General features: G+C 33.8%; 1 protein-coding gene across 1 annotated transcript; it reads right to left on the bottom strand.

The window, feature by feature from the left end:
* Positions 1-12,307: 12,307 nt before the first annotated feature.
* Positions 12,308-15,835, bottom strand: LOC140442595 (acylphosphatase-1-like). Its single transcript, XM_072533606.1, has 4 exons — positions 15,428-15,835; positions 15,360-15,376; positions 15,197-15,306; positions 12,308-12,577 (listed from the first exon to the last, which is right to left on the bottom strand). The coding sequence occupies exons 1-4, from the start codon at positions 15,570-15,572 to the stop codon at positions 12,463-12,465; spliced, it is 387 nt and encodes a 128-aa protein (XP_072389707.1). The 5' UTR covers positions 15,573-15,835; the 3' UTR covers positions 12,308-12,462.
* Positions 15,836-17,122: the final 1,287 nt, after the last annotated feature.

Here is a 17,122-nt window from a genome sequence, read left to right as displayed (position 1 = left end):
AATTCTCCTGTTAGTGATTCCATAGTAAATTATGAGGGAAAAACCAGGAAAAAACCTCATAATACTATCCCGACATAGTAAGTATTTGATTGTTGATTCGATTATTTAGTTTACCTTCAATAAACACCAAATTGTTTATTTTATTTTATATGTTTGTTATTTAAAAAGCATAAATGATGTATCCTCTATATGTTACTGACTTACCAATACTAGTATTTTCCTTTTAATAACCTTCTCTTTCAATATGGGTAACCAGATCCTACTACATTCTGCCGAGGAATTCGCGACACAATTGGTCTCATTTGATGATTTGGCCTTGATGTTTCACCTTAATAAAACTGATCGCACAAAACTTGTTCTAACGAAAATTCGTTCTTGGAGGAAAAACATTTGTTAACATCTGTTTTATTAAAAAATGATTATCCTTTATCGTTTATAAATAAGGAATTTTCAACAATCGATCGAATAGAACAAAACAACTTAGAACGAGATCCTACAGCATAGGTATACAAGGAATAATACGAGGAAAATAACAATACCATACATAAAAGGATTATCGGAAAAGCTTAAAAGGATAGGAAATAAATTCAACATTTCAACAACATTCAAAACAACAAACACGTTGAGATCTATTTTGTCCAAAACCAAACCTAACAATGAACAAGAAAGGACAAGGAATTGCGTTTATAAAATACCTTGTGAATGCGATCAGTTTTATTTAGGTGAAACATCAAGGCCATTAAATGTTAGAATAAGTGAACATCAATCCTATATTAAAAATAGAGAATTTGATAGATCTCAAATATGTAAACACGCATGAGATAATGAACATAGGGTTCAATGGAATGATTCAAATATAATCCTAAAAGAAACGGATGGTAAAAAGAGAAAAATCAAAGAAGCGGCTCTAATTATGCTAAATGAGACCAATTGTGTCGCGAATTCCTGGTCAGAATGTAGTAGGATCTGGTTACCCATATTGAAAGAGGAAGTTATTAAAAGGAAAATACCAGTATTGGTAAGTCAGTAACATATAGAGGATACATCATTTATGTTTTTTAAATAACAAACATATAAAATAAAATAAACAATTTGGTGTTTATTGAAGGTAAACTAAATGCACGATCAAATAATTACCATGTCGGGATAGTATTATGAGGTTTTTTACTGGTTTTTCCGTCATAATTTACTATGGAATCACTAACAGGAGAATTTTACTGTCATCATGACATGTATTTGTCTTTTTAAAGACGAATTACATGTTATGATCTTTTCTGACGGATATTCTCAAGTTAAAGTTGATTTCATGTAATCGAATGAACTATCTTATAAGTAAAGTCGTCCCAGAAACGCAACTCAACAATATTGGCAATATCATTTTAAAGTCGTCTACTTTAAAATGTATAATGTATGTCTGAATTGTCAATATAGATGAGTCAGATAAAATTAAATTATTAGAAGAATTTTTCACTAAGTAACAAAAAAACAAAATTTGTTTAATTTACTAATGTTTGTATTTTGAGAACGATTTCCGAAGTGGAAATTGAAACGTCAATAAACGTACTTTAACCTTTAATTGTGGCTTATTTCCATTTAAATAGTAATTACTTTAAAAATATTTTCGTTTTATGATTCTATATATGAATTTGATGCTTAGATTGAATTTCTGTTGCCAACATTGACTACTCGCGCATGCTCATTTTCTGTCATCAGTACTTTCATACAATTTACCGAGTTTAACTATAAATAAAACGTTTATTGCGTTAATAATATTATACACTGCACACTTAACATATTTCAAACCTAAGTAATGTTAGTCTTCTTTCTTATTGTACCGCTTCTGCATCATCTACTAATTGAACCGCTTCCTCTTCGGATCGTGGATTTATCTGTCTTGGACTCCTTGGTATCTTTTTCTGTAGGTACTTGTTTTTGGCATCGTACCTACTTTTCTTGAACAAAAAGATAACGGAGAACGTCTGATTGAATTATGCGAACAACTAAACAACCTAAAAATCACCAACGGATTCTTCAGACATAAAAATATTCATAAATATACAAGGACGCATGAAACACGAAAGCTGAAATCGGTAATAGACTACATATTAATCAAACAAGATACCACAATAAAGATCAAATATGTGCGAGTCAGAAGAGGAGCAGAATGTGGAACGGACCATAAACTACTGACAGCAAAAATCGGCATTAATTGGAAACATAACAAGACCCCCTCTACAGAAGAACCGTTGAACACTATAAGAGAAAAATAATACAATATAGAACTACTCCAAGAACAATCAATAAGAGAACTATACAAACAACGTCTAGACCAAAAATTAATAGAATTTAGATCCGGCAACATCGAAGAAATATACCAGCATAAAAAGGCGAGTATAAAACAAGCAGCATTCGAAGCCCTTAGAGAAAAAGGACATATAACAAATAAACAGCACTATTATGAAATAAATGAACCAACAAAAAGAATAATTGAAGAAAAAAATCAATTATACAGAAAATGGCTGACTACAAACAACGATGAAGTTTATAAAGAATATAGAGAAAAAGATAGATAAGTGAAAAAACAAATAACACAACAAAAGAATAAAGAATGGGAAAGAACCTGCTTAAATATTGAAACATACATAGGAGGTACAAGAACCTCGGAGTCATGAAAAGTACTGAGAAGATTGAAATAAAACTCAGAAGAAAAAATTAAATTGGGAAATATACAGTTACTTCGTTGCTCATCAGTTATCATTGAACATCTCCTTTTTTCTTTTGCTGCTAAACACTTTGCTGAAATACATCTTGGTTTCATTTCCTGGGAGTTTCTCTTTATGGTAACTATAGATCCATCTTTCTCCTTATTTTTTGTTCTATATTCTTTACCACGCATTAAACATTTTTGTTCATTTCTTTCTCGCTTAGTTTTTTTCTTGTAGGTTCTCATTTTGATCTAATAAAAATTTACAATTTTACTTACAACAAAATCTAGGTTACTAATAAAACGACACAAAAATTCCTTAGATGGGGCAGGTTATTACAGTAACAACTTCAGTCAACAACAAGTCCCTTGAAAATAGTAGGTAACAGGACATCCTGTTATTACTGATCAATCCCAAATATTTAATATTGTACGTATAGACAATAATAAAGCTAACAGTCAATAAAACATGCTGTGAAAACAATAAGTTACGTTACCTTGTAAAAATAGAACCAGCAAAACAATGTCTGAAAAATTACTGAGTTCTACTAAAAACACAAAAATGGTCGGTCTACGCATCGAGCGCATGAGAGGCCACATTAAACAAGGAAAGAGAATCTCTTTCCTTGTTTAAGAAATCAAATTTAGTTGGGTTATGTTATTGTTTTTCCCAACTGCCACATGCAAGCTTATTTATATTGAAGTTTTTTAACAATTGTGTCACATTTTAGACTATTATCTTTATTATTTAATTAAAACTTTCTCGTCTAAGACACATTTTGAAAAATATTTTATAGCTACTGTTTTATGACCTTTTAAAAAACCATGAAATATTTTCCTAATTAAAACAATCATTATATTAAAATTTTCAAACTTTGTACTAATTCCATTAGATAAATTAGAATCCCTACACCACTATGATCATTGTAAAGTGTCGTAGATTTTAAATTTGGCGCCTTTGCATTTCAGGATATGTCCGCCATATTAATAGGCCACTTCCATGAATTTTGGTCTCCTTTCTTTTGCCCTTTTGCTGATAGGTCTACGTCAGAGCCTTATACCACACTATAAAAAGTTCGTTAAGATGTAGTGAGGTATGCACCGCATTGGCTACGTCGAGTAAAAGGTGCTTCAAGTAAAAGGTGCTGCCATCTCGTTAAATTGATTAAAATTAAATGTAACAACCTGCCCCTTGCAGAGATATGTAAGACAGACTCTCTTAAGACAGTTTTACATTATGCTATTTTCATGCTAGGCAAGAGCCATGCAAGACAGATCATGGAACTGCGCATGTCCACGGGCTATTTCCATGCAATTCCTGTGCTAGACGAAAAATTAGAACATGTTCTATTTTTCATGCTATTTTCTTGCAATTTATCGTTAAAATTCATGTTGCCAACATAACAATTTATAATAGATTACAGAATAAAACATAACCTTATCTCTATCTTTAGCGTATATCATAAATTGCCCTACACACAATGGGAATAAATTGAGATATAGCTGATTCTGATACTCTAAAATTGTACATTAGAGATCGAAACGTTTCACCAGTTGCCAGATACCTTAAAGTTATAATTAATTTTGTCCTTGATGGAATGCACTGGCGAAAATTGGTATCTCTTTTCTGAATGAAGGGATTAATTTTTTCCAGGAGCTTAAGGAAAGTGGACTCGTTCATTCGAAGAAAGTTTTTAAAACTTTGAAGGTCTCTAGCATCCAAGAACTTTTGGGGTAACTTCAAATTTCCCAGTCCTGCATTCAACCAAGGTTTGACCCAGCATTTTCTAGGTTTTCTTTTTTTATTATTTTTCATGATTGTTGCTACAACAGCAATATTCAACAATAACAATGTTTTCTTTTCTTTGGTTGACATCCTTCACCCTTTTAATAACCATAAATACTGTATATTTATTTATTATATTATTTATTTTAGACTTAATTATATTTATTTAAAATAAAATAACCTCAAATTGATAAATATTTTCTCTGTTGGCAACAATGAAAGTGGGATCTAAAATTGCACAGAAATATCTTTGATGTAAAAAGGTCAAGCTAGGCAAGAGATGTGCCATGCAAGACGGACTTGCATAGCATGAGACTTGCATAGCCTAGATGTAAAGCTGCCTTTACATATCTCTGGCCCCGTGCAACTAACCCCGGTCTCCCTTATGTTACATAATTCACGATTTTCATCTTCTGTTATGTCAATTAGAAAAGTTTGAATAGATTCTCCAGGCGTTCAGTCAACACGGATATTTTTTTTGTCAGTTTTGATCCAAATGTCATTTTTATCCCGTATTGGTGCATTAGTTGTCTGAATTCTTTTAAGGTATTTAGTGGATTTCTTTAATCTTGCTTAAATTTTACACATAATTTTATTCACTAATTTTTAACCGCGTGTTCAACAGGGTTAAAAATGATGTGCCAAAATAAAATGATGAATTTGTATCGTATTCAAATGATAGGATATAAAAAAGATATAATTTTGTATATTTGAAAGGAAAGAATAATAAACGAAGAAAGGTAAGTCAGATTCGCTTTAATGTCTTATCTTGTGTGGTTTGCTTAATATACCTATTAATATATTATTTTCAATTATTTAACACAGTTAAGTAAATATCATGAAATTCATGCATAAGAGTTGTCGGGGATTACCATCAAAAAATAAAAATTGTGATATTAGTAATGAAATACAATCCGCCAAAATATTTTGGATTTTATACTTTGTTTTTCGCAATTTCAAGTACAATTAATAATATATAAGAAATATTAAATTTTTTTACTGTTAATTAAATTCATATAAAAGTTAATAGAAATTAGTAAATAAGTTGTTTTTTGCTAAGATAAATAAAGTGATTTAACAGTAAAGTAAAAAATGCACAAAACTTAATTGAAATTATACCTACTCAGAATTTTGAGTACTGTTATGAATCAGTGGCGGCCGGTCAGTATCGGCAGGGTTGGCAGGGCTGACCCACACATTTATAGATTTATATTATTATAGATATTATAGATTTTTTTTTAATAGTTAATTTAATGATTATTTAAATAAATAATTATCGCAGGTAATAAGTTGATGTCATTTGTTTCTGTGAAATAAAAAAAAATATCTGTGAGATAATAAAGACTAAATTTTATTTATGGTTTTTAAACGAATTCGACCAATCGAGTGTTAAGTGATCGTTACGCATCAAGGCACTTTACAAATTAATGATCCGAGCCATCCATCCGACTGTGTGAATTCTTATAAGACCCGTTTCGGCAAGCCGATCCCAGGCTGACGATTTACATGTAAAAATCAACGGAATATTAGTAGATAAGCAACCAAAGATACATTTCTCTCCGTACGCAGTTAAACGGCAGGTACGGCAAATTTGAATCTGCCGATGCTTCATTTGGATTGGCCGCAAAGTGTCACGTGCTTTGCGAGGGCGGGATGAAAGATTATTTTGGGATAAGTAGTAAGTAGTGGTATTGCACTGATGAAGAACGTTTTCGTACATGTGATTCCTGAATACCTTTTCTATCAACATCATGGCCAATATGATTTGTCCAACATATTACAAATACAACCAAAGTACAGCTAGCATTACTTCGCAACCGCTTACATTTTTTGTACAAGCCAAGTAATGTCGTCGGTATCCCGCCACTACGAGAAAAGTACTTTATATGGGATACTTATTTCTCTATTTTGTTATAAATATACAATACAAATTTTCTATTCACACTTTAACGTTAATTAAAATTTCTCCAATTTCGAGAACTTTTAAGAATCATTGCAAAGTTTCTAAAATTTTAAACTATTTTTATTTAGTTTCAGATGGCAGGCCGAGACAAAGGAACTGAACTTACAAACATTACAGTGAACAAAGGCGCTCACACGTCAACCAAAACTTGTAGTAATAACGGTTGTCCAAATGCAAGACAGAGACATATCCCTGATGTTGCCGATAACGCACCATGGAACCAAAAAAAGACTTATTTTTTTATAGGAGTAGTATGTGCGTTAGTTATATGGATAATTATTTATAGTATTGTTAGCGAATTGCATCTTGTGTGATATTGATTGTTTATTATATCTATTAATATATTTTATTTTTATTGTCATGTACATATATTGTATAGAATTACATTTTTTTTTAATTTTATGGATATATTAAAATTATAAAGCTCTATTTTATTTCATTAATTAGTTAAAATAACTAAATTTGTTGTTAAAAAATCCCATTCTGTGACCAATTCTTAAATCCCATATAATAAGTTCATCCAGTGGAAACATAGTCATAAAAAGGATTCTATTGAATGAGCACAATCCTTTAAAAACAATAGAGGAAAGTACCCAAAAGTGGACCCCCGTTTTGTTTTTGGTCGACTCTGAAATTCACGCACGCTACATGGGCATTCCATGTATACATCATTTATTTGACCATGACTTTAAGTGATATTTTCTTCTTCGTCCTTCTTGTATAAGCCTGTTTCTTCAATATTAGTCTCCTAAATTGTTTAAATTATCACACCATATTTTTCTTGGTCTGCCATTTGGTGACTTATCTCATGCTATTCGTACTATCCTATCCCCTGTCACTCTACTAATGTGTTCGTTCAACTCCTGTTTCCGTTTTGTATGCTGTTGTTGTTTTGCTGACAAGAACGTCAGCTACCTCCATAAGTTTCTGAAAATCATTGTTTTTTTGAATTATTGTTAGAATTTTTGAAAACTATCTTTTCCAGTGTCACCTTTAACATTTTGACAAGCTGATCTAATTTCTTTTATCAAGACTATGCGTTCTACCAAGGACAACCTTGGTGATTCTAATTGAGTAATAGTTTTTTGAAGCAAACCAAAATTTGATTCAATGAAGAACGTTGTTTTGAAAAATTTGTTTAGCATCTAGCAGAGATTGGGAACTTTCATTCGTTAAAACGTCAATTATATTTTTTAAATCTACGAAACAGTCTTAATAAAAAAAAGCAAAGCGGCTTCCAACCATGTTCTCAATCTTATTAGAACGGGTTCTGGTGGTAGATCTATTTTGCCTTTTTTTCGTTTTTATAGAGGCGGGATTACTCTTCCTGGATCTTCTCAATGACCTCAGGGTTTATCCCTGCTCTGCCCTTTGCTCTCGTTAACCGTCTTCTCATTGCTATACATTCATTTCTTAGTGCCTCGATGTCCGAATTTCACCAGTATGGCATCCTGTTGACATCTTGGCGACCTATCTTGCTTCCTTCCATCGCTTCTTTAATGACTCTCTCCAGGCTTTCCGCCGTCGGTGATTGACTCTGCATTATACTCACTCTCCATTTAATCACCTCCTCGTATAATTTCCAGTCATTACCATCGCCACATCCGCCCCCCGACATCCCGGACCGCGTTAGTGGTCTCCGTTCCGGTTATCGACAACCCGATGTACCGATGTTCAGTTCCGGTGTAGTCTGGCAAAACCTTCCAGCATCTTGCTTTCGTTGCTATTCCTTGTGTCACCATGGTCATGTCGTTGTACGTACCCGTACCTCTCCTAAAAAACGTAGGCTCCAGACCTGTGTTCAGAACCACTAGCTCTAGAGTACCCACCCAGTCAGTCAGTACCTTTCCGTGAGGGTCAGTAATGGGAGATTCCCACTCCGCTGCTTTTGCGTTAAAATTTCCCAGCACTGTATTCTCCTCCTGTGTTTCCCACTTCATGCATGATCTCGTCCATCTTCATCTCGTACTTGTCCACCGTCACGTTTGGAGAAATATAACAGCAGACCAGCCGCACCCCCTCCATCCGAACAATCACATATCCTTCTTTCGCCTTAATTTCATACACTTCATACACACCATCCTCTTCTCTTCACCGTTGTTGGATTTGGTTCCGCTGTCACCAGCACATCGATGTTCTTTTCTACTGCGGTAGCCTCGGCAAGATCATGTGCCAATCTTGCTGTTCCCACGTTATTTTGGAGCACCCTCAGCTCTCGAGTCCTGTTTCCTGTGTTTGCTATTTCTAAGCCTTGGACTTCTTTCGCGCTCTCTTTTGTACTGTTTCCACTCGCGTACTCTTCTTGGTACTAGTCCTCAGTGATTCCTATTTTCAACCAGTCGGTTAAACTTTGGGCATATTCTTGAATTCGCCACATGCCCAGTCACGTCGCAGTTGAGGCATCTTTGCCACATCGGAATACATCTCAGGCATCTCGGTATTTCTACCCTTGATTCTATTACTCGGCAGGATGTGTAGGTAATCTACTTTTATTTGTTTTATTTTCAAGATCTTTTCGGCCGCGTCTTCATCCACATCCATCACGGCACTCATCATCCCTCTTACTGCGCCTCGTATCTCGGTCCAAATTTTTATGATGTCACAGGCCCGCTCTTTGTCAGCTGCTTCCTCTGTGGCCTTTTGGATCTCCTCCTTCGTTGTATTGGGTGAAATTTCCTGTACCAAGATTCTTCTCTTCACGATGCCACCTTTTGCCACCGCTCTCGACACGTCAGAGAGGAGTTTCTTCACTTCCTCCATTTCCCGTCCTCCGCCCAACTCCAGTGATATTCCTTGGTCTTAGTCTCTAGTCTGTCTGATCCTTTTTATGTCAATGTCCTTTCTTCCTGTCAGTTTGTTTTTTTACTTCTGTCATTAGATCCACAAAAGATTTTTCTTTGGTTTTGCTAATGATTACGACTCCATTTTGTTCTTTGGGCTTTGTGTTGATGTTGGTCCACCTACTTGTTGTTTTTTTACCTAGGAGCGTGATCGTCACATCCCTTTCTCTTGCAGCCTACTCCATAATTCTCTTCGATGTCTCAACTCCCAGTGCTACCAGCATGTGGATTTCCATGTTTTTTCTTCCCAGCTCCTCCATCTTCTGACCCAGTTTCCTGCATGTTTTCAGGAACTTCACCGGCACAGGTTCTTCCTTTTTTTTTTGGAAGAAGTTTGAATCCATACTTCTCCTTGTGGATCCACGTTCCATCTTTATGAGTAGACATCGTGACTCTCATAGTTCCCAGGCCGCCCTTCTTGTCCACCTCCGCTGGAGCACCTGGTAGCTGCGGAAACATAGCTTTAGCCTTTTACATGGCTTTGTTGTCCTCGTCGTTCTTGGTGACAAAGACAAAACTGCCACGTCTCCTGTTATTTCAGAGATGTCTCCTTTTACTATGGTCCTCGTGAAGACCTCCTGTGAAGATCTATTTCGCCTAAACCCTGCTTGTTACCCTGTTGCTTTTTTCAGTGAGAGGTTGAATGTAGAGAGATGCCTCTATAATTCTAACATTACGCGGTTTCTATTTGTTATTTAAAATATGTGTTTTATCACTGTATACTGTAGACATTTATTTTTAATTTTTTTCATCATTCTCTTGGTATTTAACGTTTATGATAATAATAATTCCTAAAGATGACTTCTTTCTATTTTTCATTCACTCTTCTGGTTTATCATTTTTCTCACATATTAAATTTTTGACTATTATCTTCTTCTTCTTCTAATGGCGCTACAACCCTTTGTGAGTCTTGGCCTGCTTAACAATGTTCTTCCATTCTGCCCTGTCGGATACTTTCCTTCGCCACTGCCTGATGTTCATGGTTTTAAGATCCCTCTCTACGTCGTCTATCCATCTTTTACGGGGCCTTCCTCTTGTTCTGTTTCCTTGGGGCTTCCATCTCTGGACTACTTTTACAGCTCGATTATCTGGCATTCTTTCTAGGTGACCAAGCCAGTTTAGTCTTTGTGACTTTACAAATCTGACAATATCTGCGCTCTACATTAGTTCATCCAGCTCATGGTTCATTTTAATTCTCCACGAACTATCGCTGCATTGGGTTGGTCCAAATATCTTCCTTAGTATTTTGCGCTCAAATATTCTCAGTTGATTTTCATCAGTGGTTGAGAGGGTCCACGTTTCACATCCATATGTGACCACTGGTCTAATTACTGTTTTGTAGATTCTCAGCTTAGACTCACGATTCAGTAACTTACTTTTCATTAAGTATTTGTATGCATAAAAGCACTTATTACCGCTAAGAATCCGTGCTTGTATTTCTTGACTAATGTTGTTGTTGTCATTTATTATTGAGCCTAGGTAGGGAAAAGTGGAGGAATATTTGTAGGTATGGTTGTCTACCTTCAGATTCTCATGTTCATTCGATTTTGTGCACTCCATATATTTTGTTTTGCTTTCATTTATATATAGACCAAACGTGGCAGCTTCTCGTTTCAGTTCTATAACTTTTTCGCTTAATACCCTTTTGTTGCGGCTTATTATGGGAACATCATCCGCATATGCGCATATTTGCATAGATCTTGTATTAATACAGCCGTTTATATCCAGTTTTCTAACAACAGCTTCTAAAGTTAGATTAAAAAGTGTTGTTGATAAGGCAACCCCTTGTCTTACTCCATTTTCAATATCAAAGGCCTGCGTCATATCTCCATCTATTCTCACCATAGCTTTGGAACCCTCCAGAGTCATTCGTATAAGTTTAACCAACTTATTGGGTATCCCTAACATAGATAGTTGCTTTAACATCTTTTGTCGATCTACTCCATCAAACGCCTGTTTGAAATCGATATACAAGTTGTAAATAGGTATGTTATATTTAACACATTTTTCATGTATACCTCTTAACATATGTATTATTCTATAGTTGACCTCTTTGGTCTGAAGCCACATTGGTATTCACCAATAATCTCCTCCGAAAACGATTCCAGGCGGCTATATATAATTCCTGATAATATCTTGTAGATGACATTTAAAACTGTTATGCCCCTATAATTTTTGCAGAGTCGTTTGTCTACCCCTTTGTACATAGGAAGTATGATTCCCACTTTCCAATCTTCTGGGATGACTTCTAGTGTCCATATGCGGTCGATTAGTTTATGGATACGCCTCCATAGAGTATGTCCACCATTCTTTATCAGTTCTGCAGTTATTCCATCTGTGCCAGGTGCTTTGTTATTTTTTAGATGTTTTATGACGTTTATTGTTTCTTCCAATGTTGGTTGCTCAACTAGTTGTTCTGCTGTGTGGGGAATTATCTCTTCATCTTCGTTTTGTTCTTTTTCTGGGTTTAACAGCTCTTGAAAATGCTCCTTCCACCTTTTCATTATTTCCTCTTTCTCGCTGATAATTGCCCCATTTTTGTCCTTGCAAACTGTTGATCTTGTTATGTATCCTTGGGTGCATTGCTTGATTTCCTTGTAAAATTTTCTAGCCTCTCTTCTGTTATTATAATCTGTAATTTGTTGTATTTTTCTATTCAACATTTCTCTCTTTTTCCTTCTGCATATTTTCTTTGCATCTTTTGTGAGTTCTTCATATGCCTTTCTATTCGATCGGGAATCCCTTTGTAGACATTTCTGTCTAGCTATATTTTTGCTATTTATTACTTGTTGGCAATCTTGGTCAAACCATTCCTCGTTTCTTTGGCTTGAGGTATCACCTAATGTTTCCTTTGCCATATTTGTAATTGTCGTTTTGATGATATTCCATTCTTCTTCAATGTTGTTTTGTTCTCCTCCTTCACTTAATATTACTTTTATTTTCTGCTGGTACTCATTCTTCTTTTTAGGATTTTTAAACATATATGTATTCCATTTTCAACTTTTATATTAATATTAAATATGTTATTATTCGTTTAAATAGTTATATATTAATAAAACCAAAAAATACACAAACCATAAATACTGTTTTAAAATTACATTTGAGGATATATTACATCCAAACTACTAGAATTTGTTACTTAGGTACTTTTTCTAAATATCATTCTAAATTATCGTTTGATCTTAAATGAATCATAGGTGTATTGTGTAATAGTTTTTTGATTGGAAAAGACAGCTTTATCGATCCTAGAAGAAGGACTACCAGTTTCTTGTAACCATATTTTCCTAAAAAAAGAAAAAAATGAGAAAAAATAAAAATAACATATTTACTATGATTAAAAATATTAGATTTATGAATAAAATACATCAATAATGTAATAAAGTAATAGTGTTAAGTGAAGGAATAGGTACTTCATTAAAATACAATGAATACATATAAAAATGAAACAACAACAGACATAGAAACTGACTAAGAGAATAAACAGAAGATAAGAGGACAAGATTATAGTTTTAGAAGAAGCAAAAAAAGAGATCCCCACAAAAAAATGAAGAAGATGAAGACAAAGATGTAAAGCAACTACAAGAAAGAAGTTAGCTTGACCTATTATAAAAATAAGGGAAAGTTAAAAAATGCCAGAGTAATGGAACACAGCACTCATGTGCCCGATTCGCAAGGAAGATGATAAAATTGTCTGAAAATTACAGAGGAATCGCACTATTAAAAGTAGTATATAAATTATTAGCAAAAATTATATGAAGTAGATTAAATACCAACAAGACAGAGCTAATAGGAGAATATCAAGCTGGTTTCAGACAGGGAAGAATAACAACCTATCAAATTTTTATGCTTAAGTTATTACAAAACAACAGTTATGAACAAAACCTTGGTTTGCATGTGCTCTTTATTGATTTTAAACAGGCCTACGTCTTGATCTCAGAAAACAAACTATATGAGGCAATGAGATCACTACGAATACAATGACACTAACTAATACAGTCAATAAAGTCATGATAGAAGAAAGTCTTTCAAACCCGTTTAACATAAATACAGGAGTAAAACAGTGAGATCCCCTGTCAACAGACTTATTCAACCAAAAAGAAAACTGAGAAAAGTTTTTGGTGGGATAAAGGAGGCTGATGGGGAATGGTGCAGAAAAACAAACAGGAGCTAATGGAGATCTATAAGAGATTTAAAATAACACAGAAAGTTAGATGGTAGAAAAGCACAGAGAGTTAGATGGTTGGGACACCTTTTACAAATGCCAAAAGAAAGAAGCATCGTAAGAGTCCTACAAGCAGGAGAACAAGGGAAGAAAAGAAGAGGGAGACCACAAAGGAAGTAGTTCTGAGGCCGTTGGGACTGACAGAAAAAATGGGAACAAGAGGCTGGAAAGTACAAGTGAAGGAACGTAAAAGACGTAAAAAGTGGAGAAAACTAGTCAAAGTAGGTATCGGAATAGCTCACAACAAAGGAAAAAAATATAATATATATATATATATATATATATATATATATATATATATATATATATATATATATATATATATATATATATATATATATATATATATATATATATATATATATATATATATATATATATATATATATATATATATATATATATATATATATATATATATATATATATATATATATACACCAATAATGTAAAGTCTAGTATGCTGATTTTTTACTATGTTCCATATTTGACTGTACTATGTTTCATTCTCCATTATCAAACAAGTTCCATGGTGAAGATCTTTGAGTTATGACAAGGAAAATAACAATGGATAATAGTATGTGTAGCGACCTAAATCCACAAATGATAATAGTATGTATAGGTACTTATTAATTCTTGCATTATAAAGACAAATGGTATTCATGAGGTAATTTTTTAGCGTCCATCTGAAAATAGGCAAATATAACTGTTGATTTTTTTAAATTATAATGCATTTGACTTATAATGGAATTTATTTTGTTATGTTATTACTAAAACAGGCCAGTTGGAAGAAGGAGGGGGCAACCTAAACTCAGGTATCTGGACAATTTAAGGAAGATTGGAGTAAGGGGATAGAGAAGACAGGCACTTGAGAGGTAAGGATGGAAGAATGTTTTGAGGCAGGCCAGGACTCATGAAGGGCTGTAGTGTATTGTCATTCTATAAAAATGAAAGTGTCTGACTATGCTTTCAGGCAAGTCAATGTAACAGCATACAAGGTCACATAATAGGATGCAATAAGTACTAAACAATATTACAAATTCTAAAAAATGCAAGATTTTTAGAGTGCATCTCTCTAAAAAGTTTGCATGAAAATATTGTAGAAATAGTTGTACTAAAAGCACTACTTCATTATGGAAAGGTTTTAAAAACATTGGATGATAATGAAAACATTGATATTTAAAGATGAAGTTGTTGGTCCTTTTTGCTGGATGCAGATACATGAAGTATTAAAAATTTAAAGACAGGAAGCATAAGGTTCTCCTGTTTGATTGTTATGGTTGCTTAATGTAGAGATGGCTTCATTATTTAATTATACATAAACTGCAATTTAATTCATATCAAGAAAAGATGTATATTATACAATGATAACTAAAGAAATCAATATATTCCCACTACATTCCCAACTGAAACTAAGCAACTTAAAATAATAAAAATATCTGTTTCACCTTTTCAACTTATTGTCAACTGCTGTAATAGAAAATATTGAAAAACAGGAAGTATGAAGGTGGCATATTTCATAAATTTGTTATAAAACAAATATAATGGGTGATCTTTAATTTGTTATTCTGTTTTAGAATATAAGACCAAAAGTACTTGTCTATCTCCTTTTATAATGCAGAATACTGTCATAGCTATTTGTGATTAAATAAAAATCTTAGCAAAATAATTAAATACTAACATTTCTTCTATATTTCTCGTGGTTCCTTCAATAATTCCTTTAACTGTATCCTGCTTGGTATTCATGCACCATCCTTTTAAATTCAGTCTCTTTGCTTCTTTTTCGGTATACTAAAAATTAAACGAATCATTTGTTTGATCGATACCTCAGTAATAATAGTTACCTTTCGAAAAAATACACCTAAAACAAAATATTATTTAACATTTTAAAATAGTATATTTTTAAACATACCTTGAACCCTGCCAAATACCTCAAAATCTACCGACAAAAGTGTATCAGCAGAAGACATATTGGTTGTTTGTATCGTACAATAGGTAAAAAATATAGTCGCACAAATTAGGAATTTGGCGTTAAATGGAAATAACGATTTAATCATTCAAAACAAAAATAATGGGTGACATTTATTTAATTTAATGATAACATAACCATAACAACATAACAAGTGTGAACATAGCAAGTTATTAGCAACCGTTTATTGTCGAACTTTTCCAAACTCTCAGTGCCGGAGGAGCTTACAAATTTGGCAGGTTGTGAAACCTAATAGTAGTCTCTCTTTATAACGATGAAAATAGTAAACGTTGTTTGGTTCGTCACATACGGACAATGTATTAATTCTTTCTCTATACCGATATCGTTCTCTCTTTACAGCGTTCTCTCTTGTATTGTGTTCAAAGTCCAGACTACCGACTACCTGAGTCATGAGTGGAAAGGTCATTGTCCAGCGGTTGTTTTGTTTCGCGCTTAAGGAATGCGGCCACCCCTCTTACTGATTGTTATAAAAGGTTGTTATCGTTGAGTGACACGCTTTTATTGTTCGCGCGGCGTGCATAACTGTTTTTACACAGACGTTGTCATCTATTGACGACTTCTCACTTCCAGTTTCAGTTGTGTCCTTGTGTCTCAGTGTTTTCACAGCCAACATGTTTTCGAAAAAGCGTAACGTGCTCTCGGTGGAAGAAAAGTTATTGATAACTCGGGCAATAGAGACAGGTGAAAAGCAATCAGATGTCGTTCGCCGTACGGGACTGTCTCAATCAACTGTGGCTACGATATGGAAAGACAGAAAAAAGTGGCTTGAAGCGGAAATGGAGGGCGATAGCAGGAAGAAGTTGCGGAAACCTCAGCACGAAGATTTAGATCGGGCTATGATTCAGTGGTTCCAACAGCAGCGTATGAACCATATTCCACTTTCTGGGGCTGTGGTCAGGACAAAAGCTGAGATTTTTGCAACTGAGCTTGGAATTGAGAATTTCAAGGCATCTGAAGGTTGGTTGAGTAAGTGGAAGCTGCGGCACAATATCAACTACGGGCAGATCACTCGCTTTCAGTGTCGGAGGAGCTTACAAATTTGCAAGGATGTAAAATCTAGGTATGTATTTAAAACAAGCAGAGCTCCCGATGATTATTCACGATAATTTTTCCTCGTAGTCTAAAATAATAAGACTACATACACTAGTTAAATATACGTGCATTATGAATTACGCCGCCGTTTAATGGGTCTAAATGTTTTCAGTCAGGTGTACAATAATATATGTACACATTGGGTAGAAATCGTTACTAGTAGGTAAACGGGTGTGTAGCTACAGTATATAATATGTTTTGTACTTCCCATCGATCATTATTGTCTTGATCTAATATAAGCAAATAGAAAATATTTTCTTAATGTGGTCTGTGGTGTAACAGTAAGGTATGTGTAATAAGAAATAGTAATGAATTATATTAATTTACTAAGGTAAGTCAATTCTTTATATCGTATTGCAGTAGGTATTATATTTGTAAGTTTTAGATGCTGTGAAGATTTAAAAAGAATACAAAATATCAGGAGTAAGCAAATCCCTCTAACATACAAAGAATTATATAAGTAGAAATAAGTAATATACAAGATCCATATTCTAGTACAGATTCACTAACAGATAAAAGGTTTGT

Source organism: Diabrotica undecimpunctata, chromosome 6, assembly GCF_040954645.1.
Source record: "Diabrotica undecimpunctata isolate CICGRU chromosome 6, icDiaUnde3, whole genome shotgun sequence".
NCBI classification, from domain to species: domain Eukaryota; kingdom Metazoa; phylum Arthropoda; class Insecta; order Coleoptera; family Chrysomelidae; genus Diabrotica; species Diabrotica undecimpunctata.
The sequence above is the reverse complement of the archived record's forward strand: the minus strand, read 5'-3'. Positions and strand labels throughout refer to the sequence as shown.